This window comes from Colletotrichum truncatum, assembly GCF_014235925.2.
Source record: "Colletotrichum truncatum strain CMES1059 chromosome Unknown Contig_0018, whole genome shotgun sequence".
Classification (NCBI taxonomy): Eukaryota; Fungi; Ascomycota; class Sordariomycetes; order Glomerellales; family Glomerellaceae; genus Colletotrichum; species Colletotrichum truncatum.
The window spans coordinates 257,531-285,144 of NW_027222415.1; the positions used below are offsets into that span (position 1 = coordinate 257,531).

Genomic DNA, 27,614 nt, shown 5'->3' on the forward strand with positions numbered 1-27,614 from the left:
CCCAGTCCATTACGGCCCTTGCATCGCATTGGTACCTGAAGCAGTTCCCCATTCAAGCCGTTTCTCGTCTACATGACGTACGACCTGTACGGTCAGTGGGATCATGGAAACAAGCATTGCTCGCCTGGCTGCGTCTCGTACGATGCAGGTCTCAGCAACTGTCCCCGGTCACACATCAACCTGACTGAGACCATCAATTCGCTGTCCATGATCACCGAGGCAAGCGTCCCATCCAACATAATTACTGTCGGCTTTAGCAGTTACGGCCGGCTCTCCCAGATGATGACGCCGGGCTGCTGGACCGAGCAGTGCACTTTCACCAGGGCCCGAGTCGGGCGCCATAAACGATCGCTATGTCAACACGACCGGCTATATCTCCCTCACGATACCGAGAAACTCATGGAAGAAAGCCCATCGGCACAGAAGCTTATAGACCAGTCGTCGTACCCCAAGATTGTCGTTTGGGACTCGAATCAGTGGGTCGCTTACATGGACAAGGACAACAAGACCGTGTGCAAGGCCCTCTATCTGGCATTGAACTTCCTCGGTTCTGCCGATTGGGCCGTGGATCTGCAGTCAGAGAATGGGGGCGGCGGTAAGTCCAGCAGCGACCAGACGTCTACGTCGACCCAATGTCTTGGAATCGTTGAAACCTGTTGTGACTGGGTTTCTAGTCGTGATGCTTATCTAGCTGCTAAAGCTGCTCTCGACGCCGACCGCCATCTCGTTTGCGCCTTGGACCACCATGATGATGTATTTCAGTTTGACCCAATACGAGCACACTACCAAGCGGTGGTAATACCACTTATTCGAGATATATTTACATGTCATTCTAGGGCAACATTGCTGTTCCACCGGTGAGGGCAACCCAGGCCCTTATTCGAGGGGTTCCCATCTCTTCCGACTCACAAGTAGTCCCATTGTGTTGACGAGCTCTGTCCAGCCGCCACTCTTCATCGTTACCATTAGCCCGTGAGTAACTGTATCAGTGCCGACTTTGATGTCACTTTTGTCCAGCTAACCATTGATGCCCACATGAAACAGTCTGATAAGTGGTACAACTTCCATCATTGGGGCCAGCACGACACATGCCAATTCGACAGGCATCATCATCTGGGGTTCCATCATGCAGATCCCTCGCTTCGAGACTTAGACCAACAACTCTCACTGGTAGGATATATCTGCCCTCAATAGTTATCACCGTAACGACCCCCCCCCCCCCAATCCACTGATAAGTCACTCTCCAGGGCATACAGATCCCCCCATCAAAACCATCAAGCTGACTTGGACGACGGGTCCCACCCCGCAGCTCGCCGCTATGTCCGGGATGTGGTACGAGCTGTAAGCTGATGATAATCGAACTCTTCTTCCTCTTCCTCTTTCTTGCAATCCATATAACACCTTACCACCCAGGTGGTCTTTTCTGCAACTCCAAATGCCCCAGTTGCCCCCCGAGAGACCTTTGGCAACAACGGCGACCCAGACGACCCGACTGACGACCCGACTGACGACCCGACTGACGACGACGGCTGGACTATACTATTTGAAGGGTCCCTGAACACCCCCTTCCCGAGCGCCTACGTCGACCACGGTGCCATGGTGAGCATCTTGAAGTATGTCCAGTCGCGCCTCTCATCTTTGATGTCGCCGCCCACTTCGACCACCACCAGCTCGTCCACGACCAAAAACACCGACCGTCCAAAACCGACCGCGACAGCCCCGTGCACATTCGACAACGCCATCATGTACTGTCACTTTGGAGTCTATGAAATCTCCGGCTGGGGCCGCGACCACGGTAAACGTTTACCAGACTAAATGAGAGGTCGCGATGCCCACATGGGTTGGAGATACGAAGAGCCAAACTCACCGTCGCGCAATCCGAATTGGGCGTGGTGTGCGTTTCACCTGCCGTTCTTCAGTAAGAACGGATGTATTAAGCGTTTAATTAAGAGAGCGGGAGGCCTGAAGGTCGCATTTGAAGGCATCGGATTCAATGTTCGATCAAGTTTGCCGAGAACTCTAGGGGATGTGAGCGGGAGGATGCAGACGGGAGTCCAGTGCTGATAGGAGTGATATGACTCTCTTAGGAGTATTTACTTTACTTTTTAAGGAACGTAGTCTATGACTGGTAAGTTAATAATTACTTAGCTTTATAGCTGAGTCTAACTATCTCTATAGCTTATGTTTTAAAAGGGTTAATAACTCTTTTAATTTTAATATTTATCTTTTATTTCCTTATCATGTTTTTATATATTACTAAAAAACACTAACTAATATTTAAAGAAATAACTCTGTGTAAACTATCTTTATTAGCTTCAATATTTATTTATAGATTTATTATCTATAAGTAATATAAGTTTTAAATAACTCTTATCTAAGGAAAGTAGAGTATACTATAGGCTTTATAATAAAGAATACTATATTTAAAATACTACTTAATAATAATCAAAATACTATAATTTTTTAAAAACATAATTATAGCTATAAAATGCTATTATTCTATAGCTGAAAACACTTTCTTATTACGTTATAACTGTAGTATATTAATATAGTATAGCCGGAAGATATTAGTGCCTTATAGTTCTAAGACCTTTAGGCGGGGCTGCGTCTTTCAGCCGTAACGGGCCCGCTGTTACGGCCAGCTATCTGACAGTAGGGTTCTGCTAACAGAAGGTGCAGTAAGAGACTAATACTGGTTCGTAGGGGTCGTTCTGGTAGATCGTAGGGTTAGGGTAAGGTGATCAGTCTTACACTATAGTAACGAGGTTCTTAGTATTCACAATACTGAGAGGTAAGCTGAAAGTCATTCGAGGATGAATCACAAGTTGATTGCTGAAGAACCATCTAGAGGGCTTGAGCAGATGCTCAAGTCCTGGTCTATATACAAGTTAGGCATGGGCATTACCCGGCCCGCGGGTCCCACGGGTACCCGCGAAATGGGTCGGGTAGTTATGGGTAGTGCCCGAAAGTTTTACTATTACCCACGGGTACCCATGGGTAAAGTGGGTTTGGGTAAAAAAGCCCACGGGTAGTAAACTGAAGGGGGGCCCACGGGTTTGGGTACCCACGGGTGTATACCCGTGGGTAGATTTCAGTAAGTATGCATCACGAATTTTAGACATCTTTTGTAGTAGCCAGCCTCAAGAGTGGATATATTGCGCAACGAATAGACCTGCTACCTTGTTACTCCTAACTTCCGAACGCCCTGAATGCCTTCAATTAATCGCCTGCATTTCCCAGACTCGGGGTCGAACCACTTGTCTCCGTGGACTCTGCCGGCCTTCAAGATAGCCTGGACGAGATGCAGATCCTTCGGCTTAATGGTGACGCGATTGGTGTGGATCGCAGCAAAGTTAATTACTAGATAGTTCGTTCAACTCGATAAGAGTTTGCAAGTGAAGCTTACTGTCGAAAACACCAAAGAGAAGAGACTCCGAAGACTCTTGAAGAGCGCTAATAGCAGTCGCCTGCCAGCGCAGGCGCTTGGAGGGGTCGATGTCATCGCAGATTTCCTTCCAGAGTCGCTGGAATGGGGGCTTCGGAATCAGGAAGTCAAATGTCTTCTGGTAGTTCCTGACCTCCCGGAGAGCTTTTGCTAGGTATTAGGGTTAGTGTGTAGCTATCTTTTGTAGCAATCTAGACTTACTGCCAGGGCGCCAACGGCGTTTCTGCTGCTCCTTAGCACCAGGCATAGTCTTTCGGGCTATGCCAGGCATCATATTATAAAGTTAACCATGAATCAGGTAAGACTCCTAGAAACACAAGTCCAGGTCTAATTAATATAGAATCTTTTATAGATAACTACTGAACAGAGGTTTTCAAAGAGATTCTTTTTGAGAAAAAAAACAAGAAGCCGCGGCTGCGCACAGACCACTTTTTGGCGTATTTTGTTTTTTTTTTGTGAGGTTCTGAAGCTTCAGAAAACTTCTCCCTAGACAATACTACAACCTACCTCCACCACTAACACCTAGCCGCACCGACAAGCCTCTCAATTAAGGTAATTTAATACTTTGATCTTATAATTATTAGTTTTGACTTATTAAATCAATTAGGGAACAGTAGTAAAATATGTCCTCAGGACAGGATCGCGGTACGTTCACACCAGCTTTGTAGCAATCATTTGTACTAATCTCTTCTAGGCCGACCGCTTGGATCTGGTGCTGGAGCCAAGCGTAAAGCTGAAGAGGATTATTCCGACAACGCGCACACCAAGAAGTCTCGTCAGCGCATCGATAAGATGACTGAGAAGCAGAAGGCACTTGATCGCTCGAAGAAGTCGATCAACCAGCAGAAATCCCGCAAGCTTAAAGCCTTGAGGGCTAAAAGCTCCTACATCAGTGCGTCTGCTGATGAGCGCGCGGCCCTTGAGGCTAGGGAAATCCAGCAAGTTGATGCACGATAGTGAGTTCTTTTTTATTTCTTTTGGTGTTTCAAATCAGTGCTTAAGTGCTTTTAGCTTCCTCAAAGGCAACCATCCAGACCAGCTGCTAGCTCAGATGACTGGCCCAGTCTCGTCTAGCTCCTATAATATCGTCGATGACGATGAAGACGAGGCTTGGGAGGATATCCCTTTGAATGAGATTGATGAGGCTACCCAGGAAAACCTGGATGGAGTTGAGGGCATGCTCAACTTTGACGTTGACCTTGATAACCAGTTGCCGACCATTAATGTTGCTGAGCAGTCGAATGCGATTATCGACAAGATGATCCAGGTAACTGGATGACTATAATTAATTACTATAGCAATAGCTAACAAACAGACAGGAAAACCAGATCCGAGAATACCAGTTCTTCCGTGATACCTGGGAGATGACTCTTGAGATACTTTACATCAAGGTCAAGCGGCTGAACAGCAATCCTGCCTTTACCCTAGCTGCGATGGAGGATTATGGCTTCATTCGACCTGGCTTTAAATTTCCAGTAGCTGGCGACATCTTCACCAAAGAGGAAGTGCTTCTTTGGTTTGCACTCGCCAAGTACTGGCACCTGAACCGCTTGTCTAAGAAGAAGAAGACGTAAGTGCTTAATTGTAGCAATCCTTTGTAGTAATACTAATATTCTCAGCCAATTCGCACTCGCGCACCGCCCAGCCATCAAGATTCAAGGATCTCTCTTCACTACAGCTCAGCGCCGATATGCCTCCACTCCAAAGCCTTCAGTGAAGGCTATGTTCTCTGAGATCAGTGACTCGATGATCAAGAAAGGTGTTTGGGAGCTTCTGGGCCCTGCTGAAGTTTGGGAAGAGTTTACTGCTCTCGATAAAACAGCCAACATCTTATCTGCGATGGATAAGAAGTTCTCAGCTATACTAAAGCTGATACCATTCTTCCTGAAGCTTGACCTTGCTCGGGATAAAGCGCTATACAACTGGCGTCAGGTCCATGAGTTAGCTCAGAAGCTAACTCGTTTGCTTGACTTTTCTCTATAATTGCAGATGAGCATAGCGAGAGGGTTTGTTTGACAGATTAAGAATTAAGAATTAGCAATAAGGCTAGCATGAATAAGGACATGAATTCTCTCTAGTCTGATTCTCGTATTGTAGCAATCGTTTGTAGTAATCTACAGCTGCTAAAACAATCTAGCACTCCATGCTCCCATCTTCTTCATTAACTGTTTAACTAAGTCAAGATCTTTCTTCTGCAAAGTTACTCTTTTAGCGTGAATAGCATAGAGATTTGCATCTATTAATATTCATGTTAATATAATAGTTTGAAGATCAGGATAGGATATCTTACTCTCGAACATGTTGATTAGAAACTGTTCGCTTATCTCATGGAGAGCCTCTATAGCCATTGACTGGTAGCGGATGTTATGGCGGTTTCTTAGTAGAAGATCAAGTGTTATTTCTCGAACTACTCTTGCGAAACTGCTCCGCGGAATTAAAAGATTGGTGGTCTTTTGATATTTTCGAATCTCACGAAGTGCATTTGCTTCACATTTCAGTAATTAAACAATAAAGAGTTACTTCTTACTTACTACCAGGCCTCCATCTACGAACTTTCTGGCGTTTAGTGATCTGGACGGGCTTTTTTCGAGCAGCTTTTAGCTGCTTCTTTGGCGCGAAGTTCAGCTGATCTTTCCGTGCAATGGTTGGTGGTTGGCCAGTATCTGTTCGTCTCGCCAACTTCGTCGCAAAGTTCCGCTTCAGCGGTGGTAATTCTGGTTGACTCAGGTCTGGGCTAGCCTGGCTATAGTAGGTTGCATGACTTGAACTTCTTGGCGGAGTCTCCCGAATCTCTGTAATTGGCTGTTTCAGGGGATTACCCCTCGCTGATGATGAGGGGTAACTATTTGGCGGTGAAGAGCCCTCTACTGTTAGCGGAGAGCTCTGATCTGACACAGGGCTAGTTGATAAGCGAGGCATTGAAGGATGAATGTAAGTGGGAGAAAAAACAAGTCGAAGGAGAATTCAGAGCTTTTAGATTTGTGTACGAAACGTATTAGTCAGAAACCCTAAAATAGAAATTTACGTAAGGCTACATAATCAAATGTTTGTATTCATCTTGTAGTAATCCTGCAAACTACTTCCTGTTCACACCAAAGGTAATTCTTACTACGTATGATGTCGAACTCAATTGCGTCTGACCCTTTTGGGCCAGACCCTTTTGCATCCGATTGTTCTGCTGCTTTCGAGCTTGTAAATTCTACGCAGACTCCAACAATCAATACTCCACCTTCTGGTTTATAGATACAGTCGGAAATCATTTTATTTGTTATTGAGACTTTCTAGACTTTTCTCTCGTTTTTCAAAACCCTGCCATGGTATCTCCAATAGGTAATCCTTGGCAAACACACACCGTTGTCCAAATCCCCTCAACCTAAACGAAAACGCTTCGCCAAATCCTTGTGGACTTTACAACGCCGAGTATCATTCTGGGATCACTTTCACCAAGGCTACCATATGACATCAGGGGAGCCAAAATTAGTCTGCAAGCACTGTCACCAAGTTTTCAATCATCTAACAATCAAAAACTCTGGTACAAGTGCTATGCAACGACACCTCGCTGCAAAGTCTTGTAAGACTCGACGTTTAGGCGCAAACCAGGTGCCTGTAAGTTTTACAGGTCATTGTAGCAATCATTTGTAGTAATCGCAATCTAGGGTACCCAATTGAAAGCAGTCTCGGAGCATTAAGCATTAGTTTACTGTATTGTTGGATCCAACTTAGCGCTTAATACTGTTGACAACTTAAGTTTCCGGCAATTCTGTTTACACCTGAATCCTCTCTACTACCTTCCCATCTCGAAAGACGCTCCGAAGCTGGATATCCGAGGAGGCCTTACGCATTCAACACCATACTCTTCAGCTAATTCCGCCTGGTAGCTATGTCTCTCTGATGATTGATATCTAGAGTACACCTGGGTTAAAATATTTACTGCTTGGTGTTTTATGCCATTTTATCGACAAGCACTGGAGGTTACAACAGGTTCTTCTTGGTGCTATTGATATGACAGATGGTCATACAGCCTCTAAGCAAGCAACGGCTTTATCGACTCTGTTAGAAAATATTCGCCAGAGGACGAAGAAGACAATTCGATTTCAGACAGTCTCTGCAGACAACGCAAGTTCTTTTAAGCCAAAAGTCCTAGCACAAGAACTTGCAAAAGGGTCGACATCCACAGTACAGCCGATATATCATATTCGCTGTTTAGCCCATATTTTCAACCTTGTTGTTCGAGCGATTTTTGAGGCTCTTCGAATTTCGATGGTAGAAGCCTCTACAGAGTTTGAGCCTTCTACTACTCGAGCTAAAGATCAAGAGGACTCTGACGATGATTTTGATACTGAAGATTCTACTGCTGGGGAAAATCCTTTTGGAGCTGTTATTCAAAAGGTTAGATACTTCACCTAGTTATAAGATTTTATATTAACATATATACCTCCAGATTCGTGACCTCGCAGTTTCCCTTAAGCTTTCTAGTAAGAAGACGCAAGAGTTTCTCGACCTCTAGAAATCGACTCGCATTGGCTAGCGACCACTACGCCTCCTCCGCGATGTTAAGACAAGGTGGAACTCTACTACACTTATGTGTCTCCGCGCAAGAGAGCTTAAAACAACGATTTCAGCTTGGGTTGAAAAGCACTCTCTACAGGAACAATTCTCTCTTGTGGAGACCGATTGGGAGGCTCTTGATATTCTGCTTGATATCACCAGCCCGTTTTTACTCTTTACAAACATCCTCAGCCGGTTAAATGACCTTACCCCTGGTCATACCTTTACTTTATTACAAGTTGCAACAGTTCACTTGTACTTTTGCGCCTCTGCACTTAAAGATAAAGTTACTAGCAAAGACTTTACTTGGATATCAATCCTTCAGGCTGCTACGAAAAAGGGCTAAGAGAAGCTGGAAAAATACGTTCAAAAGCTAATTGAAGAGGATTCCTTCAAGGTATATGGTATTGCAACTCTCCTTACCCCTGAAGCTGGGACATCAGTTTCGAGTACTTTTGACACGCGATTCCAATTCGCAAATTACTTCGAATACCTTCCTTCTTCAGCCTCACTTCGAACTCGAGTACAGCAAGAATTTATCGAGGTATATACAAAGCAGTACCATCAAGATTCGGAACGCCATACCAATACTCAAAAAGCTGCAACTGAAGGACTCCGATACACTCTGCATAGTTTACTATCACGCAGTCTAAAGAAAAGGGTATTTGTAGCAATCTATTGTAGCAACTCACTGTACTAACCTATTATAAGGGCAAAATGTCATCATCCCAAGACGCACGAAATATCTGTAATGACTTTTTTAATATTGGTAAGATAAAGACTTATATCTTACTAGGCTTAACAGCTAATAACTATATTTAGTTATGTTCCCTGATGAAACTGTTCAGCAATTTTGGGTCCGCCTAGACAATAGCTATCCCAGATTCCATGGTATTTGTCGCATGGCTCGAGACTTCTTATCTATTCAACCGACGTCAATACCCTTAGAGCGATCATTCAGCCTTGCTCGCCATATCTGTCACTACGCTCGGTTCAACCTTTCGGCTGATACTATTTTTGATACTTTGACTATCAAAATTAGCCAGAATAATGAGGCCTGGCTTTCCCAAACCACACTTGAGGAAGTTCCAGATGACACGAATATCACTGAAGCATCTGAAGAGCGCTAGCATATTATTAGAGAAGCTTTTAACTACTCTTCTCTATTGGATAAAGCTGATATTCAGAGATATCTGAAGGTCTCTGATGATCTTACTAAGATCTCTATTACTGCTACAGGAGATGCTCCCTCCCCGCCTCCTTACGAAGTCTCAGTAGAAGAGGAGGATATTAGCGATAGAGATGAGGAGCTGCCATCCTTATCTAGCTCTCAACAGCCAAAACTATCGAGTCAAGTTTCCCAACTTAGCAACTCACCTACGCCTTCTGTATCCCAAGAACTCCCAAACTTCTCCGAGCTTGGGGGTCGCAAAAAGAAGAGACTTACTCGGCTAGATCTTGTCGAACTCTCTCCTGACGAGGATAGCGATTAAATATACATTGTTCCTCTGATTTCACTCCGACTTTATCGTATTATTCTCTATTAGTTTCTTATATTTGTAGTAATCTATTCTAGCTATCTATGTTTTATGTAACTTACTCTTTCTCCCTATAACTAACTAGTTATATTTTCTTTCTATCTTAGTTACAGTATTTCCCGCGTTTCTTGTGGGTAGCAAAATTACCCGTGGGTAGTGTAACCCATGGGTCGTTTTACCCACGGGCCTTTCAACCCGCGGGTAAATATAGTGGGACTGCCCGTGGGTAATTCGGGTTTACCCAAACTACCCACGGGTAGTTTTGGGTACTACCCATACGGGTACCCGCGGGTATTACCCAACCCTAATACAAGTCCCGTTTCCCAATGTCTTGGAGAGTCTATAGAGTCGCTCGTCGACTCTATCGACTCTCTTCTGATTGGTCCTTTACAGGAGTCTACAGAGTCGCTCGACGACTCTGTCGACTCTGTCCTGATTGGTCGATTGTCACGTGACTTGTAACATAGTTCTTCCTTGCCGAGAGGTTTACTGTTACGGCCAGCTAACTGACAGTGGGTTTGTGTTAACAGTAAGCCAGGGATTGACAACAGTAACAGTCGTTCTGGGGTCTGGTCGATCGAATCGTAGATCTTCAAAGGTCTTGGTGATCAGTCAAGGCCTCAACAAGAGTCGTAGAGTAGTCGTCACTTAGGTATAGCTGAAAGTACCGGTTAGGGTAATCACAAAGTTGATTGCTGAAGAGCTATGGAAGTCTGACCATGGGCCGAGCTCAGGTCATACTATATACAAGTCCTGGACAGTCCCTGTGTCTTGTCGCTGATCACTGATCAGGTACCGGTGAGCGATCAGTGATCGTTGGTAAGCGCTCAGTAGCTCTGACTAAGCGCTCAGTAACCCATACTACCTGCTCAGTCTTATCTTATCATCACGTGACTTGTACCATAGTTCTTCCGTTCCCGAGTGAGTCCCTGTTGTTCCCGTGATCCTGCAGTACAAATGTCCTGTTCTAGCCGCCCGACGCCCAAGTGGGTCGTTCAGCTGTTATCCTTGTTTACGGGTCGTAACATCAGGTCTCCTCTCCAAGGGTCTTGTCCTCAAGACCAGCTTAAGTAGGTCGTCTGCCCTCAGGTGGGAGGGCGCCCAACTTGCTTCCTTTAATGATGCTCACATCATGTCAGGTCGCGTCAAAAAACGAAAGGTCGTACGAGCGTTCGATTCTCGTGCGGAAAAGACAAAGCAGCGCGATTCCCTCTTGAGTCTTATCTTGGGCAATCGTACCGTCATGCCTGTTTGTTCCTCCTGTGAGGTAAAGGGTTTTTCGTCGTGCGAAGCTTCTCTTTCTGATTCCTCTCGATGCGCCGAATGCGTTCGTGGCGGCAAGTCCTACTGCGACCTTCAGGGTCTCAGTGCCCAACAACTTCGTCGGATTGGTGATCAGCATCAGAAGCTTGAGGATGCTTTGGAGAAGGCAGAAGAGGAGCGTCGTGCTCTAGACGCCAAAGTAGAGCGTCTTCGAAAGCAGAAAAAGATATGGTTTGAAAAGATGATACGCGCGGTGCGCCGTGGTATCGACAGTGTGGAGGAGTTAGAGCGTGTTGAGAGAGAGGAGGCAGAGGCAGAGCAGCGTCGGGTAGAACCGGTTCGTCCTTCGGCTGATTCGCCTCGTCTGCCGGTGGAGTTCACAGCGGATTGGGATACCCTGTACCCGGATGTCGCTTTGTCGCCATCCTTGTTGGCTGAGTTTGGTTTGTTGGATTCAGGGTCGGTTGTTGAGAGGCGGAGTACTCCTGAAGCGTCTCCTGGGGGTGTTGGAGGCCCTTAGTAGGTTCCTTTAGGCGGCTCTGGGGTTCCTAAACGAATGAGAGGGTGTTTATCCCGTGGCTTGTTTGATCGTGGTGGACGGATGATAGGTTGTAGTTGTCGTAGTCGAAATTGACTTTTTGGCGTTTGTTTTTCGATTCGTACTGGTGCTTGTCTTTGTTGTTCTTGTTCTTGCTGTCTCCAGTAACGTCCGAGTTCTTCCTGTGCGTTTTCGAGGCTCTGAGGTGGTTCCCATGTGTTGTCTTCGTGTCTGTATCCTTTCCACTTGACAAGGTAGCGGATACTTTTTTGTTCTTCGATGTGATCGATTATCCGTTCGACTTCGTATTCTTGTTCGGGATCTACTTCGATATAGTCCGTAGTGTACGATCCCTTTGGTGCTGATTCGAGAAGTGAAATGTGAAAGACTGGATGACACTTCATGCTATCGGGTAGTGCGAGTTTAAAGTTGACGTTGGATACCTTCTTCGTAATTTCAAAGGGTCCAAGTTTCTTAAAGTCCAACTTATCGCTTGGTCGTTTTGTTTTGATGTTGCGGCGGAGAAGGTATATACTATCCCCCTCCTTTAGAGTTGGTCCCTCAACTCTTGATTTGTTGGCGTATTTGCGCATGCGTTCGCGCACAAATTCGAGGTCTCTGGGGAGTTCCTGCTGGATCTCCTTAAGTCTGTTGATGTCTGCCACAGCTTTCAGAGCTGCTGGGCCTTGTCGAGGTTGTCCGTAGGCTGTTAGGTTGAATCCATAGTTCAGATAGAATGGTGATTCTTTTATACTTTCTCCTACTGCGCTGTTGTAGGCGAACTAGGCCATAGGTAGCAGTTAAACCCAGTTGTCTTGCTGATAGTTGACGTAGCAGCATAGGTAGGTTTCCATGATCTGATTGATTCGTTCTGTCTGGCCATCGGTTTGCGGATAGAAAGCGGTAGACATCTTGTGGTCAGATCCTAGCTGCGAGATCAGGGATCTCCAAAACTTGGGAGTGAACAGCTTGTCTCTGTCGGATACGATTTCCTTCGGCATTCCGTGTTGGCTTACGATCACCTGCAGAAACTTGTAGGCGAGGTCTTCTGCAGTGCTAGACTCCATGTACGGGATGAAGTACGAATACTTTGTAAGTCTGTCGACGATGACGAGGACACTGTCGTAGTAGGCGTTAGTCATCGGTTCACGGGACTTAGGTAACTTAGTGACGAAGTCCAGCGAGATGGATTCCCATGCGGTTTGCAGCACTAGGAGCGGCTATATCTTTCCATAAGGCTGATGTCGGCTGGGTTTGCTTTTCGCACAAACCTCACAGTCCTTAATCGCTAAAGATACTTCTTGTCGTATAGCCGTTTTGTCATAGTGTTGGCGGATGCGTTTCCATGTCTTAGTTACGCCTTGGTGACCGTGTGCGGGTGCGGAGTGTATCTCCCTAATGGCTTCAGGAGACATCCTTCCAGGCGTGCTGGTACTGTCTCTTCTGGCCATCATTAAGAGTCTGGCTGCTGGCACAAGGTCTCCGTTTTTGTCTGCTTTGAGGATAACTCGGGTTTCCTCAGGTACCTGGACCTTATGGTCCGGTCTTCGGCTGAGGGCGTCGGCCCTGCCGTTTTCTTTGCCTTTCCGGTAGACGATTCTGAAATTGAATTCTGACAAGAATTCGGACCATCGAATTTGTCGTTTGTTGAGATCTTTCGATGTGGTGAAGTGTGCGAGGTTCTTGTGGTCGGTGTATACTTTAACCTCGTACTTGGTCCCTGAGAGTTACGGTCTCCATTCTTTGAATGCCTCGATAATTGCCATAAGTTCCTTGTCGTGTATCTGGTAGTTGAGTTCTGGGCCGTGTAGTTTGCGTGAGAAGAAGGCACAAGGTCGTAGCTGTCCTTCTTCGTCTCGTTGACCTAGTTGTCCTCCTATGGCATAGTCTGAGGAGTCGGTCTCGACTTCGAATGGTTTCTCGGGGTTTGGTATGACGAGTATTGGTTCCGATGTGACTTGTTGTTTGATCTCGTCGAAGGCTTTTTTCTGTTCTTCTTCCCATTGCCAGGGGATGTCTTTCCTCGAAAGTCTCGTGAGGGGGTCGTTTCTGTCTAAGTATCCTTCCAGAAATCGTCGGTAGTAGTTCACAAATCCAATGAAGGATTATACGTCCTTAACGTTCTGTGGTGTAGGCCAGTCTCGTACTGCTACGATTTTGTCTTTAGACATTTTGAGGATTCCTAGGGCTATCGTAAAACCTAGGAATTCGACTTCTTTGGCGTGAAACTTGCTCTTCTCGGGTTCCACTAGGAGTTTGGCGTCTTGCAGTTTCCGTAGTACTTGGTGTACATGTTTTTTGTAGTCTTTCAGAGTCTTGGAGAAGATTAGGATGTCGTCGAGGTAAACTACGACGAACACATCTAGAAATTCTCGTAAGACGTGGTTGATCATCGTCTGGAATGTCGCGGGTGCGTTGGTAAGTCCGAAGGGCATTACAAGGTACTCGTAATGTCCTCGGCGTGTTCGAAACGCTGTCTTCCATTCTTTACCTGATTTCATCCGGATCAGGTTATAGGCTCCTTTTAGGTCGAGTGCTGTAAACCACTAGGCTCCGTGCAGTAGATCTCGTAGTTCGGAGATGAGCGGTAGTGGGTAGCAGTTCTTGATCGTAATGTCGTTGAGTTTCCGGTAGTCGACGCAGAGTCGTAGTTTGCCGTTCTTTTTTGGTACGAACAGGATTGGGTATCCTGCTGGTGATGTGGAGGGTCTGATGTATCCCTTCTGTAGATTTTCTTCGAGGTAAGCGTCGAGTGCTTCCATTTCTTTCTGGTTGAGTCCGTAGATTGCTTCTAGCTTTGGCTCCTTCCCTTCCTTAAGGGGTATCTCGTGGTCGTAGTTGCTGTGTTCCGGGAGTCCGGTCTCGAGTTCTTCGGCGAATAGCTTCTGGTATTGCCGGTATTCTTCTAGGATAGACAGAAGTCGGTCTTCCTTGCCGATGTCTGTTGCTGATAACGTCCTGGCGTTTGCATCCTTTATCCGTAGGTATGCTAGAAATCTCTTCGCTTCAGGAGTCTTGAGAGGTTCGTTTGAGGCACCGTTCCGTGGTTGCTTCTCAGTAACTGAATCCTGGTCCCAATGGAGTTGGCCTGTTCTCCAATCTATCCGTGGGTTACTATCGTATAACCATGGTCTTCCAAGGATGACATCGTACTTGTCTCCTATCTCCGTAATATCGAAGTTGAGTCGCTCATTCTGGCCATGGATCTGCATTGGGAGTTGCGCTGTCTCCATAACAATGCGTCCTCCGCCGTACTAGACTTGTTCTCCTTCAACGGTGCTGAGTTCGTAGCAGTCTTCGGCTGCTTTTCTTTTCCAGGTTATCTTTCTTTCATTCACCGTTCTTAGTGATATAAAGTTTCCTTAGGCTCCGCTGTCGATCATAGCGGTAGCTGTTCTTCCGTTAAGCTGTATTTAGACTTATACATGCTCGTGTCGTTATGTCGTAAGCGTCGTTGCGCTACATAGGGACCTTGTCTAGACTGCCTGTCGTTATCCCTTGTCTTCGGTAGGCAAGTCTAGTTTTTTAACTACTCGTCCGTTCCTTGTTCGTCGTTTTCTTGCTATTTCTTCCATGCTTCGTCTTTCTTAATATAGTAGACTCGGCGCTGGTCTTGGTAGCAGTAATACCACTATATTTCTTCGTCAGAGTCCTCTCCAGAGCTGGTGTCGTTAACTAAAGCGACTTCAAAGGCGACTTCCAGTTAGGCATGTTGGCAGGCAACATCGCGAGGTGTTTCCGAGTCGTTGGGGGTGTTCTTAGTCGTTTCTGATTCGACCTGTTCTTCTAGTTCTTGGTTGATCTGGCGGATCCGTGCGGGATCTCCTTGTGCATGTTGTCGTCGTTCGATGTATGCGTCCAGCGCACCGAGTTATCGTTGCCACATAGGGTTTTGTGAGTCCTGTTGAATCCGCTGCAGGTGGGCTTGTCGTCCTGCGTAGAGGAGGCTTAGCCTTCGCTGATTGTCTTGTTCTAATTCCTCGTTGTCGTTCATACTGTCGAGCCGTTCGATTGTCTTGCGCTCGATTTTGCTATTGCTTCTATATCCCGCAGCGAGGGTCCGTTTAGGTACGTTGGTAGTGTCGTAACCAGATCGTTCTTGAGGTTTCTAGGGGTACTATCCTGCGTGTTCCTTACTGCTAGAGTGGATATGGCAGTTGTCATCGAAGCAGGTGGTCTAATTAAGTTGTTTATGAGGGATCGTCTTCGTAGCGATACTCGCTTGTCGTTTCTCTGGTACCGGTTGGAAGCGTTCCTTCTTGGGTGACCTGCATTCGTATGCTAGGTATCCAATCTTCTGGCAGTTATAGCACTGTCTGTCTTTCTTCTAACTATCGTTCTTTTTGTCGTTTCTCTGTGTAGCACTAAGGTCTATTGGTCTACTGTGGTGACTATAGGCAGTACTTTGTCGGGGGTTGTTCTAGTTATTACGGGGTCTATTGTCGTTTCGCTAGTTGTTGAACTGGTGCTGAGGCTGCTACTGGTACTTGCGTCCTGAGTTGGGGTTTTATCGTTTTTCGCCTCTTTCCTTTCGTCGTTTGAAAAGCTGGTTGTCGATTTTGATAGCGAGTTCGGCGTACTGGAGAAAGTCGTCAGGTCGATCAATCTTGATGATCTCGTCCTTGACTTCGTCCTTTAGTCCTTGATAGAACATGAAGATCTTGGTTTCCTCGGTGAGGTCGAGTTGAACGCTGAGTTGTCGGAAATTGGTGGAGTAGTCTTTGGCGGACTTAGTCTGCTTAAGTTGTGCTAGATCTCGTTCGGCTTGTCGCTTTTCGTCGGGGTCTTGGAAGAGTGACCTAAGCGTATCCTCGAATCCTTTAAAATTAGCGTAGATGTCGCGGGTCTCGGTGGTGCACTCGTCGAGGGTCTCGCATTTGAGGTATTCTTCCTGGATTGGTTCAAACTACTTAAGGGCCTTTCCTCGGAGGTAGGTGGCTGCGTGTACTACTTTTTCGGTTTCGTTAGTGAAATCTCTATGGTGAAAGTTCTAGTAGTTTTTGACCTGAATCAGGAATCCTTTGAGGGTCCCGGGGGTTCCGTCGTAGGTGATAGGCGCACTGAGCTTGAGCTTTTGTCGTCCTCCGTGGACGGGCGTGGTGACGATGTTGGCGGCGGCCTGGAGGGTGGTGATTTCCCCCTGGAGTTCCTGGATCTTCCGGAGGTTGGCGTCCCCCTTGATGTCTTCTTCTAGCTTCTTATAGGCCTGTCCAGCGTGCTGGAGTTGCTCGTTGAGGTTTTCCATTGCTTGTCGGTTTTCGTTGACGATTTTCTACATGTCTTTTGTCTCGGCTTCTTGTTTCTAGATTATGCGTCGGAGCTTATCATAGCTTTCCTTGGTGAAAGAGCCATCTCCATCGGAGTCGTACTTAAGGTCCGGCATATCGAAGTCCTCAGTGTTAGCAGGCTCCTGCGCGAGGCTCTAAGGCTGGTTGCGCGAAGAGGATGAGGATCCTGGAGTAGGTGATTTGGCAGAAGCGCGAGAAGACATCTTGTCTATACTGTTTAGTAGTTCTCAAAAGGTAACTTACTGAACAGGAGCAATCAAAGTGTTACGGCCAGCTAACTGACAGTGGGTTTGTGTTAACAGTAAGCCAGGGATTGAGAGTAGTAACAGTCGTTCCGTGGTCCTGGTCGAATAGATCGTAGATCTTTAAAGGTCTTGGTGATTAGTCAAGGCCTTAACAAGAGTCGTAGAGTAGTCGTTACTTAGGTATAGCTGAAAGTACCGGTTAGGGTAATTACAAAGTTGATTGCTAAAGAGCTATGGAAGTCTGTCCTCGAGCCCGGCTCGAGTCTATCCTATATATAAGTCCTGAACGGTCCTCCTTATCTTGGCTATGTTGGATATTTGACATATCTAATATATCCGGGGATCGGTTGGATTGATTGATTGATTGATTTATTCCTACTCGGTTATGAAGCCGCTCTTATGCCAGCAGCTATGCCCGGAAAGCGGGGTTTGGCAGGTAGCCGAAGCGTCGACAATGAACAGCGACGCCCCACTTCGCCCTGATGTTGCATCAGGGCCAGCTATCCCCAAGCTCCCCACTATGTTCTCTATTCTGTGTGTTTGTGCCCTCTGTTGAAGAAGTGTGTTGCTCTCCTGTCTGCTTTCTCGCTTTTGTGTTGCTCTCTAGAATGCTTGTTTTGCGTCCTCCTGCTTCGGTTCAGTTGGTGCTGGTAGCACCGTATCTGGTTCTTTGTACCTACAGTCTCCCCCCAGCGCTCAGCTTTGTCTCTTTGTTTTGTCCGTATCCTCCCGGACTTGTATGTGCCGTTTTCTCAGTTGCATCTGTAAATTCTTTGTTGCCTCCTGCCGGGTTCCTATGTGGCCTCTTGTTTCTTGCCTGTTGACCACTATTGCCCTCCACCACATTGGCCCAAGGGTCTTCCACGAAGCACAATGCTCCACTGACTCCGACATGTTCGATTACTGGGTATGAGAGCTCCCGCACAGATTCCGCAGACATTGTCGCGCGTTGAAGGGACACCAATCCTTCTTCGCAAAAGGGGCGACAGGGGACCAGTCTGTCTGTGGTCTGTAGTATTGTGTGGCATCGATCGTAGCATGCCTAATGCCTGGTGCTTTCTCCGTGCGGAAGGTGATACTGTTCTGTCGGACTCATCTTCGTCGTTGTGGGACGTTGCAAACTTTGTCGGGGGTGACAGGTGACCCAAAACCTGTCGGCGGCTGTTGTGTTGAAGTTGATTGTTTGGGCGCAGTCTTAGTGCTTCGTGTAGCGGCTTGTGGCTCGCCTGTGGTGGTGGTAACAGTGTTGTCTATTGATATGTCGTATTTTGCGGCTTGCTCTCAAGTTTTTCATTGTAGTCGGGGCGTGCTCTGCGGCCATCTTGGGCCCCTTTGGGACGTAGAATCAAGGCCGAGGATGGCATTGCATCGAAGGGGGCTCTGTGGCCGCGAGCACGCGTATTTGGGGCCGTTTTTGCTCCGATTTTCAAAAATTTCGTTCTCGCTGTTGTTGATGTTTTTTGGATCGGTTGGATATCTGACATATCCAACATATCCAGCCCGGGTTATCCTTACCCCGCGTTATCCCCGAGGCCACGTGACTTGTCCATAGTTCTTCCGTTCCGAGGATCCCTGGTTACACCTGTCCGGCTGGGTTACATATGCCCTGCGTTAGCCGCCGGGATCCAGGCGGGGTCGTGTTAGCGACCATGTCCAACGGGTCGTAACACTACTTCGTAACAATATTACCAATCTCACCTGTTCTTTTGCCTTTAAGCTTTGTTCTAAACTCCCTAGCTCCTATTACTAGTCATAAACCTTATTTAGCAGCATAGTCATACAGCGAAGCATATAGTGTCGCTGGTAGCCTACAACTAACGTCGCACACCCACTTCTCGCACACCCCCACATTTCGCACACCCATAAATCGCTCATGTAGAATTTTACCCTCTTCAACATTCTTTAATATCTTTACTACTTTTACAGCGATTATTATAATTCTTTGAATAGTTACTCTTATACGCTTAATGGGCCAGTATACGGAAACAGAAGTCAATCAAGCTCTCAATGCAGTTGCAAGTGGGCAGAGTGTCCGAAAGGCAGCTCATGATGCTGGAATTCCACCATTAACCCTCCAGTCTCGATTAAAGGGTTCACAGGCAAGAAATGTAGCTTTCTCTAGCTTCCAGAAGCTATCTCCAGCACAGGAAAGTCACTTAGCTGAATGGGTGCGTATCCAGGCGGCGTTAGGGCTGCCGCCAACACATCAACAACTCAAGGAATTTGCCCAGCGAATCCTAGACATCAGAGGCACTACCCAGCCACTTGGGAGAAACTGGATTCAGTTCTTTATTAAGAGAAATCCATCAATCAAGGTTCATAGAGCTAGAGCCATCGATTCTAAGCGTGTCAATGGGGCCTCAACTAATGTAATCAGGCAATGGTTTCAACAACTCGCCCTTCCAGAGATCAAGGCGATCAAACCACATCATCGCTATAACATGGATGAAACTGGTATCCTAGAAGGCAGAGGATCAAATGGCTTAGTACTGGGATCATCAGAAAGCTCATCAATGCGAAAAAAACAGCCTGGGTCTCGGGCTTGGATAACTATGCTTGAGTGTGTCTTTGCAACTGGTTAGGCGCTTCCTCCACTTGTTATTTATCGAGGGAAATCGGTTCAACAACAATGGTTTCCTCTTGATATCCATAAACGTGATATTTACAGTGGTTGGAAGTTCACAGCAACTGAGAATGGCTGGACTTCAGACTCTACAGCTGTGGAATGGCTTGAGAACATCTTTATCCCTCTGACTAAGCCTGATCATCCCTCTGAGCAGAGACTATTGATCCTAGACGGTCATGGCAGTCATGAAACAACAGAATTTATGTATCTCTGTTATAAACACAAGATATATCTCCTTTTCCTACCGCCACATACATCCCACGTTCTCCAACCTCTAGACCAAGCAGTCTTTGGGCCTCTCAAGGCGACCTATCGAAAAGAGCTTGGATACCTCATTCAACACAACGATTCTACAGTTGTAGGCAAACGGAACTTTCTTACCTGCTATGGAAAAGCACGCCAGATGGCATTTTCAAGCAAGAATATCAGAAGCGGCTGGAAAGCAACAGGACTATGGCCCATTTCGATAGCTCGACCGCTCATGAGCCCTCTACTGCTTGAGAATGCTTCCAAGCCCTCAAAGCCAGGCTATTCTACGCCTATGAGGGCCTCTGATGGTGGAAAAGACGAAAACTGGGCATCTGCTACATCCATAGTAGCCTGGTCAACGCCCAAGAAGACAGTTGATCTATATGATCAACTTAGCTTATTCAGCAAGTTGGATAAAGATCAGCAAACGCAGCGACTGTTGTTTCGGAAGGTTCAAAGGGATTTGATGAAAAGGACTATCAATTAGCTACAGCAGAGAAGAAGATTGCAATGTTGGAAGCAGAAGTTGAGGCTGGAATGGTACGGAAGCGGCGTAAGGTCCAAATGAGCCCAAATTCGAAGTTTGCCAACATTGAGGCAATTCACAAAGCCCAAATTGAGGCTGGCGAAATTGAGGATAGCTCAGATGAATCTAGCGAGCCTGAATTACCTATTAAAACTGGCGATAGTATCACAGTTGCAGGAGACGAATCAGACTTATAGTTATGAAGTTGATGAATACCTCATGATGACCCAATTTATGGGTGTGCGAAATGTGGGGGTGTGCGAGAAGTGGGTGTGCGACGTTACCAGTCTCTTTTCTATATTCTCTAAATTGAGTGACTCAACTTCATACTTCTATGCCAAATCCCACGCGAAGTCGTTTCACAAGCTCCAAAAATCTAAATGTCGACTCCGAACCAGGACCTTCTGCCTGCCCAGTCTTCCTCCGTGCCACCGGTCTCGAAAGCTGCAGACTGGAAGGCTATATGGGCAGAAGGACCATCTGTACCCTGGGACCGTGGGAACCCTAATCCCGCATTCATCGATTTCCTACGAACCCCGTCTAACCCTCCCACTTCACCCAACGTCAACCCCACGCCTGGCGCGCCGAAACCTAATACCATTGAACACACCGAGGAAGTGCAATTGCCGGCACCGCTCAAAGAGGATGGTACAAGGCGGAAGGCGCTGGTGCCTGGCTGTGGTACAGGGTATGATGTAGCGCTGTTGGCAAGTTGGGGGTACGACGCATTTGGGTTGGAAATTTCAAAGCATGCGGTCGACCATGCAAATTTATTTTTGAAGAACTCAGGTGAGGGCGTGCTAGAAGGTGAATATAAGATCAAGGATGAAAAGATTGGAAAGGGGAGCGTGCAATGTTTACTGGGTGATTATTTTGACGATGCGTGGGTGCGGGAAGCTGGCGTTGTGGAAGGATTTGACATCATCTATGACCATACGGTAGGCCTTCTTCAGGATGAAATAGTCAATCGAGGGAATATATGCTAATATCTCGTCCAGTTCTTGTGCTCCTTTCCGCCGACCCTCCGTCCACGGTGGGCAGCACGAACAGCGTCATTACTTTCCCCCACTGGCATCCTCGTTTGCCTCGAATTTCCTACGCACAAACCAGCGTCTTCAGGCGGCCCGCCATGGTCGCTCCCACCAACCGTCCATTTGGAATTGCTTAAGCGGCCAGGAGAGGATTTGACCTATGACCACAATGGTGTGGTAGTTGTTACAGATAGAGACGAGAGCGCAGATGCCCTGGTACGGATTGCGCATTGGACGCCGAAGAGAACGCATGAATCTTCTATGAAAGAAGGCGTTGTAAGGGACTGTGTGAGTGTATGGCGGCACAAGAAAAAGGCTTAGTCTCGCACACTCTCCAAAATGTTCCCCTTAATTCTAGTGGGCAAGACTATGGCTCAAACAAGTCATTTAGCTCAGCCAGCCCTTCACAGCGAGTTTTAATGCTCGCCAAGCCCGTGGCTGTGCTTGTAGTATATCAACTATATCTCCTCAAAGTTCATTTCTTCTCTCACTGGGGTATTTAGATAATTTGATCGTCGCTGTATAGTACGCGTATCTTGATGTTTCTTATTCAATCAACGCAGGATGCCGAACCCATTCTCTTGTCTTATCAGGTTCTCCAAACGTGTTCTGACAGTGGATCTATCATGAAGCTCGCTGTTGGAATAGCCGGAACTCCGGGTTGAAGTGGCTCCGTTGCCGGCAGTCCTGCCGGCACCCGGGTTGCCCACGTGACGGGCAGTCCGACAGACGGCTATAAGTTTCGCGATCACTTCAACCGAGACTCCCACTTTAATCTCTTCGATGGACATTGTCAGATACAAGATAAGCAACCATTTCCCCCTCAGTGTCTCTTACGGGTACCCCTGTGATCCAAACACACGAAACCATCAGGATTACTTTTGATTAAATCTGCCGCTTGCGGTACCATATTGCAACTTACTGTCTCTGCCCTATTGTCCTCTTCAATGACCCTGACCTGCAACTTGAACTTGAGTCTCAATTCACTTGTAAAAAATATGTCTATTACAGCAGCAGAAAGAAAACGACCATACGCTCGGTTTTTACGCAGAGCCAACTTGTGATGCTCGCGTTGGGCCCCATACGCTGGCGTTTGTCTTGCACGTCCGTCGCATCAGTACCTCACGTTTTGCTGGTTGGACAAAGGCGTCTTGTTTGGCGGCTCGACGTGTGAAATGGGCTTTCACGCGATTGGATTTCTTCCCTCACCCCCAGCGCCTCAGTTCTTTTCCTCACGGAATTGCTATTTTGTCTTTGCGCACTGTTTTTGTTTACTTAAGGATTCGAAACATCATTTACTTTAACTTCTTCTTCTTGTGATGTGTGCCACTTAAGTGTATAACTCCAGCTGTATCGACCTCGTTCAATTGAGAGAGCAAGCCCTCCTTGTTACGGCCAGCTAGTGACAGTAGGGTTTCTGCTAACAGAAGTTGAGGCTACGATACTAACAATAGGTCTTGCGTCGTATACAGGTATGTCGTACTGGTAGATCGAGGGTTAGGGTAAGGTGATCAGTCTTACACTAGGTAACGAGGTATAGTAATATCACAAACTGTGAGCTAAGCTGAAAGTCATCGAGGATGAATCACAAGTTGATTGCTGAAGAACTATCTAGAGGGCTTGAGCAGGTGCTCAAGTCCTGGTCTATATACAAGTCCCGTTTCCCAAGACCGACGTCCGCGTCGTCGCTTGCCGATATCTCAATTGTCGGCAGCCGACATGCCAAGAGTCGTATCTCTTATTCCTTTCTTATCATCACGTGACTTGAACATAGTTCTTCCTTTTCCGGCGGGGCGACCCTTGTCCCTTCCGTCGCCTGCATATATCTTGTCTCTAGCCGCTGTCCTCGAGTGGGGCTAGTTTCTCTGTTAGGCATACTTAACGGGTCGTAACACTCCTAATTTGCGGTACAGCAGTTGTCTTGACGTGAGAATCTTATTGCAAACGGAAAAAGAGCTATTGATCGTGTTAATGAATTCAGTAGTTATTTTGCTATATTTATTGACTGAAAGATATTAAAGAGTACAACTGTAGATTCTAGTAAACAGTAAATAGAAATCTTAAATAGAAATAAAAAGCCAGAAAGCCTAGGTCTTCAACCTATAAAAACAATATGATTCATCCCCAAAAAAGTTCTAAAACGTGGAATTGAGTTCAAGCTTGTATTTAGACTTGTACTTCGAAAGCAAGCTTTCAAAGCAACAAATATTAAGTGAGAGAATAAAATACCTATAGCCTCAGTATTAAAAGCTTCTTCAAGGAAAAGTTGTAGAATATTAATAGGGTGTTTCTGTAAAACGCCCATTTCAGATGGTACGTAAGAGTAGATGCATAACATATGTCAAGTTTTAACGACCTACTTGTCGACTCCGGAATCATTCGAGCAACTTTTGTTAGGAAGTCTCAAAATTCCGAGCTGGTGCTTGTGACAACTCCAATATCAGTAATAGTCTTTTGGTTCGTAGGTAGACGTTTTTGCATCGTAATATCAAGTTTATCAATGTTCGATAGAAAGCCCTTCTTGGATTGTAGTTGAGACATATGTTAAGAAATCTTACAGCAAAGTAGCTCTTGGCGTCTTCTGGAACATGTAAATAGTTTAAGTCGTTCAGTACTCTAGTGGCCAGGTGTGGTAGTATTTGAGCAGAGCTGCAAAGAATCTCGCGGCACCATGAGGCTTTCCTGATTCGATCAAGATGGCCTTCTTGCGGAAGACTCAATTCTAGCAACCCCTTGGCCAAAGTTTGAGGACACGAGCGTTCTAAGAACAGTGGCCAATCTTTTCCACTGTTGCCGTGTAAGGTAGAGTTTCCAGGGCGCACAAAGGGGCTTGATATGGGGTGATACGACCGACCAAGGAACTCTGTCAGTTCTCCCGAGAACGTTATCATAAATCTCAGTCTTTTCCAATAAGTATGTGTTTTAAGCTTGATCAGGTGACTCTGGGCTGCCAGCAACTTAGCAAGCTCAATAATCTTTCCTTAACTCAACCGAAGCGGAAGAACTTCGGGTCTCTAGTGCCTAAGTAACGTTCTCGAAATGTTGTCTTGACTGAAATTGTATATGATGTAGCTCTCCGAATAGAAACACTATCGGAACTCGAGTTATCACCCCAAGCCTCTTGTCCAAAAGGAATGTCATGGGTTTTAGTAGTGACCGTCTTTGACCTCGGAGCAATTACTCTAACCAGTTGGTGAATGATACAGCTTTCCAGCCTGTAGAGATCTCCGTTTGCAAATGGGACGCACCTACTTGATAGCCAAAAGATTGACTAGATGCCCAATGCGCCAGGAACTGCATACCCGATTCCTGAGACGTATGGTGCTGATAATATACCTTGTGTCGAGAGCTGGCCGAAGGGCCATTCATCATCCTTATTGTCTCGAAAATATCAGATAGAGGTTCAAGTTTGTCGCCAGCCTCATCAACGGGGTTTTCTCTTCTGCTTGTAGTATGAAACTTCCAGATCCCATGGTTCTTTTGAAAGACAGCTGTTTTGGCCCTAGTCTTGACAGTTGGCATGTGCAGTGTGGACTTTGCTCTTCCTTTCAGCTGAGGCGGTCTTTTACACTTGTCTTAGCGTACTGTGAATCTTCCGACAATGCTAAATACAAGAATTCAATTTCTGTGTAGCAGCAGCCATGTCCTCGTTTATTTACTTCAAGAGTACCATTAGCATCCAGATGAATGTCAAACTTCTCGAGAACACAGAATTGAACCCAACTTGCAGAACCTGGCGGCATGATTCGAGCTTGTGAATTCCAACAAAACAATCACACGACAATTGAGGCTTTCATATAAACTTAGGGACGCGCTGACGCCGAAGGAGACAAATGTTGGAAGAGACGCAGAGGCCCTTGGAAATAAGGCCACCATTCCCAGCTTCTCCTTTTTCTATTCTGTCTAGTTTTACTTCTAGAAAGTACGGCCACTTCTGAGAATTTTGAGATTGACTTGTCCCGGTATTCTACTCAAATATCCTGTCGCTGATACGTGCTTATTAGAACTGGTTGAGCTTGAGTAGCTTATCGGACGGTCTTTTTGAGCGCGCTCTTAACTTTCACAGCTAACAACACATCGTGAGTCCCCAAGACCTGACTGGAGAATCGTGGGTTCCAAGCGTAAGAGTCCTCGACTTCGACTTATTAGGGGACATGCCATAATGACCAAATATTGTGGGATTCAATAAGCTACCTAACATTCCATTACACAGTGTCCCTGCTCGTATACGCCGCGAATACCCATCTCCAGCTTAACGAAAACGACGGATACAATGCCAGCCATTCCTGCTGTAATGATGAATCTTTCGGGCCACACCAACAAGTTGAACCGGATCAGTTCTTGGCCTCAACTTGTTTGGCTTCAACATCATTGGAGTCGATATTCTTGGCTTGGCTAGGACCATCGAAAATGATAGCAATCTCCTCTAGAGAAGGGCCCTTCGTCTCTGGGAACAGGAACCAGACGCCAACAAATTCGACAACAATCCATCCGACAAAGATGATGTAAAGTCGCCACTGAATATTTTCAAGACCTATCGGTACTGCAAACGTCGATAGAATCATAAAACAATATTGCACGAAATAGAAGAACGAGATGCCCTTGGTGCGAAGATAGTATGGTAGAATCTCAGGTATGTATAGACCGAGATTGCCATTGAATCCAAAATTGTATGCAGGCGAAAAGAGGTAGAGGAGTACCACAACAGCGTACCCGGCAGCTTTGTTTGACCTGTCCTTGGCAAACTCAGCACTTCCGGCCGTGATTGCAATGACAATAAACCACATGGCAACCAGAGAGCATAGAAACATGGTCCTGCGGCCCAGTTTAGCGGGCAGCGTGGCAAAGTAGATGGCGGAGAACCACGACACCATCTGAGAGGTGGCATTGATGAGTGTCTGCTGCACGTCCTTCTCCAGTTCAACCGATGTGAGTATGGGAGAGAGGTAATAAGATACAAAAGCATTTCCAGACATTTGAGAGCAAACTGCCGCCCATACCATGATCATTGTACGTCTGCGGTTGCCGGTTCCAGATACCAATTCTCGTAGGGTGCCAAGAAGGCTGGACTGGGCATCGGCACGCTCGGTTTCGATGGCCGAAATGATTTCGTTATACTCAAAGACAACAACAGGATCCGAGGGGTTGTCCTCGCCGTGAAACTTGATGAGCATGGCAAGCGCCTCCTCATGCCGACTCTTATCGACGAGCCAGCGCGGTGATTCCGGGACGAACCAGATCAGCAAGACCTGGATAACGGATGGCAGTGCCTGGAGCGCCGAAGGAATTCTCCAAGAAGCTTCGCCGTTGATGCGAAAGGTTCCGAAAGTGCAAAAAGCCGCTGTAATGGAGCCCACTGAGTAAAAGGTAAGGAACAGGGCGGTCGCCGTGCTGCGCTGCTCGGGGTGTGCAATCTCGGTGATGTAAGGAGCGCCCACGCCGGCGACAATGACGCTTCCAGCGCCGATGAAAAGACGCGAGACGATGAACATGGCGATATTAAGCGCCCCACCCTGTATAGCCGCGCCTACACAAGCAACAAGAGCACCGGTGCAGATGCCCACACGTCGGCCCCAGCGATCAGCTACAGGGGAGATCAAGAAGACACCGACGACACCGCCGAGAGGATATGCAGCATTAAAAAGTCCAAGAGTTGCTCCCTTGGGTGTACCAAAGTAGGACTGCCAGTGCGATACAGACTGTAGACCGTTCATCATCGAGCCGTCGAATCTGTGTATCAAGACCGTGTTAGCGTCGCAGAAAAGAGAACCCGATTGGACAATGGTGAAAAGACTGCTTACCCCTGGGAGAAGATGGAAAGCAGAGGAACCATCATCCATAGGTTCAAGGACCGAAGGTTGCGGTATCGCCACCAACGGTTGACGTTGATAGTCGACACTGCGTGCTCAGGAGTCTCCTCCATTGCTTGGACGTGCGGAATATGGTCCTTGATGGCCATTGTGAGCCGGTAGCGGACGTCAGAAACAGAAACAAGTCAGAGAATATCAGATCAGAAGGATTGAGGGCAACGGGGCACATGGTTCCGGGTTTGAGCTGCTTTGCTCGATGACCGCTTCTTAAAGTACTTATACAACTGTAGTTGCCTGATGATTGTTCTCGGGCTATGATGTGAGGAAGCCAAAGGAACACGGGAAGTCACTGGACAGTGATCATTTTCGGCGTACACTACACCGACCACAGTAACGCCATCTTGTCTATACCTCGGGGTATGACTGCACGAAACCGATCATGGGGTAACGAAAATGGGTGTGGGGAATGAACCATGTGGTTAGAATTAAGCATCATATCCGAGTGGC

The 27,614-nt window shown here is 46.7% G+C and overlaps 7 protein-coding genes across 7 annotated transcripts; 4 read left to right on the forward strand and 3 right to left on the reverse strand.

The window, feature by feature from the left end:
- Positions 1–72: 72 nt before the first annotated feature.
- Positions 73–1,815, forward strand: CTRU02_215716 (chitinase; the record flags this gene model as incomplete). Its single annotated transcript, XM_070206541.1, has 3 exons — positions 73–595; positions 1,280–1,341; positions 1,414–1,815. 3 exons carry the CDS (start codon positions 73–75, stop codon positions 1,813–1,815), a joined length of 987 nt encoding a protein of 328 aa, XP_070059783.1.
- Positions 1,816–4,068: 2,253 nt separating this feature from the next.
- CTRU02_215717 (uncharacterized protein) lies at positions 4,069–5,019 on the forward strand (the record flags this gene model as incomplete). Its single annotated transcript, XM_036733161.1, has 4 exons — positions 4,069–4,090; positions 4,140–4,401; positions 4,457–4,712; positions 4,765–5,019. The coding sequence occupies 4 exons, from the start codon at positions 4,069–4,071 to the stop codon at positions 5,017–5,019; spliced, it is 795 nt and encodes a 264-aa protein (XP_036575109.1).
- Positions 5,020–5,568: 549 nt separating this feature from the next.
- Positions 5,569–6,364, reverse strand: CTRU02_215718 (histone H3; the record flags this gene model as incomplete). Its single annotated transcript, XM_036733162.2, has 3 exons — positions 5,569–5,681; positions 5,736–5,930; positions 5,977–6,364. 3 exons carry the CDS (start codon positions 6,362–6,364, stop codon positions 5,569–5,571), a joined length of 696 nt encoding a protein of 231 aa, XP_036575110.2.
- Positions 6,365–10,663: 4,299 nt separating this feature from the next.
- CTRU02_215719 (uncharacterized protein) lies at positions 10,664–11,314 on the forward strand (the record flags this gene model as incomplete). The annotated part of the gene is made up of 1 exon (XM_036733164.2): positions 10,664–11,314. One exon carries the CDS (start codon positions 10,664–10,666, stop codon positions 11,312–11,314), a length of 651 nt encoding a protein of 216 aa, XP_036575112.2.
- A 4,525-nt stretch (positions 11,315–15,839) lies between these two features.
- CTRU02_215720 (reverse transcriptase domain protein) lies at positions 15,840–16,577 on the reverse strand (the record flags this gene model as incomplete). Its single annotated transcript, XM_070206542.1, has 2 exons — positions 15,840–16,223; positions 16,338–16,577. The coding sequence occupies 2 exons, from the start codon at positions 16,575–16,577 to the stop codon at positions 15,840–15,842; spliced, it is 624 nt and encodes a 207-aa protein (XP_070059784.1).
- A 2,255-nt stretch (positions 16,578–18,832) lies between these two features.
- Positions 18,833–20,463, forward strand: CTRU02_215721 (transposase; the record flags this gene model as incomplete). Its single annotated transcript, XM_036733166.2, has 3 exons — positions 18,833–19,351; positions 19,448–20,191; positions 20,215–20,463. 3 exons carry the CDS (start codon positions 18,833–18,835, stop codon positions 20,461–20,463), a joined length of 1,512 nt encoding a protein of 503 aa, XP_036575114.2.
- Positions 20,464–25,631: 5,168 nt separating this feature from the next.
- CTRU02_215722 (lactose permease) lies at positions 25,632–27,256 on the reverse strand (the record flags this gene model as incomplete). The annotated part of the gene is made up of 2 exons (XM_036733168.1): positions 25,632–27,027; positions 27,099–27,256. 2 exons carry the CDS (start codon positions 27,254–27,256, stop codon positions 25,632–25,634), a joined length of 1,554 nt encoding a protein of 517 aa, XP_036575116.1.
- Between the last annotated feature and the right edge of the window lie 358 nt (positions 27,257–27,614).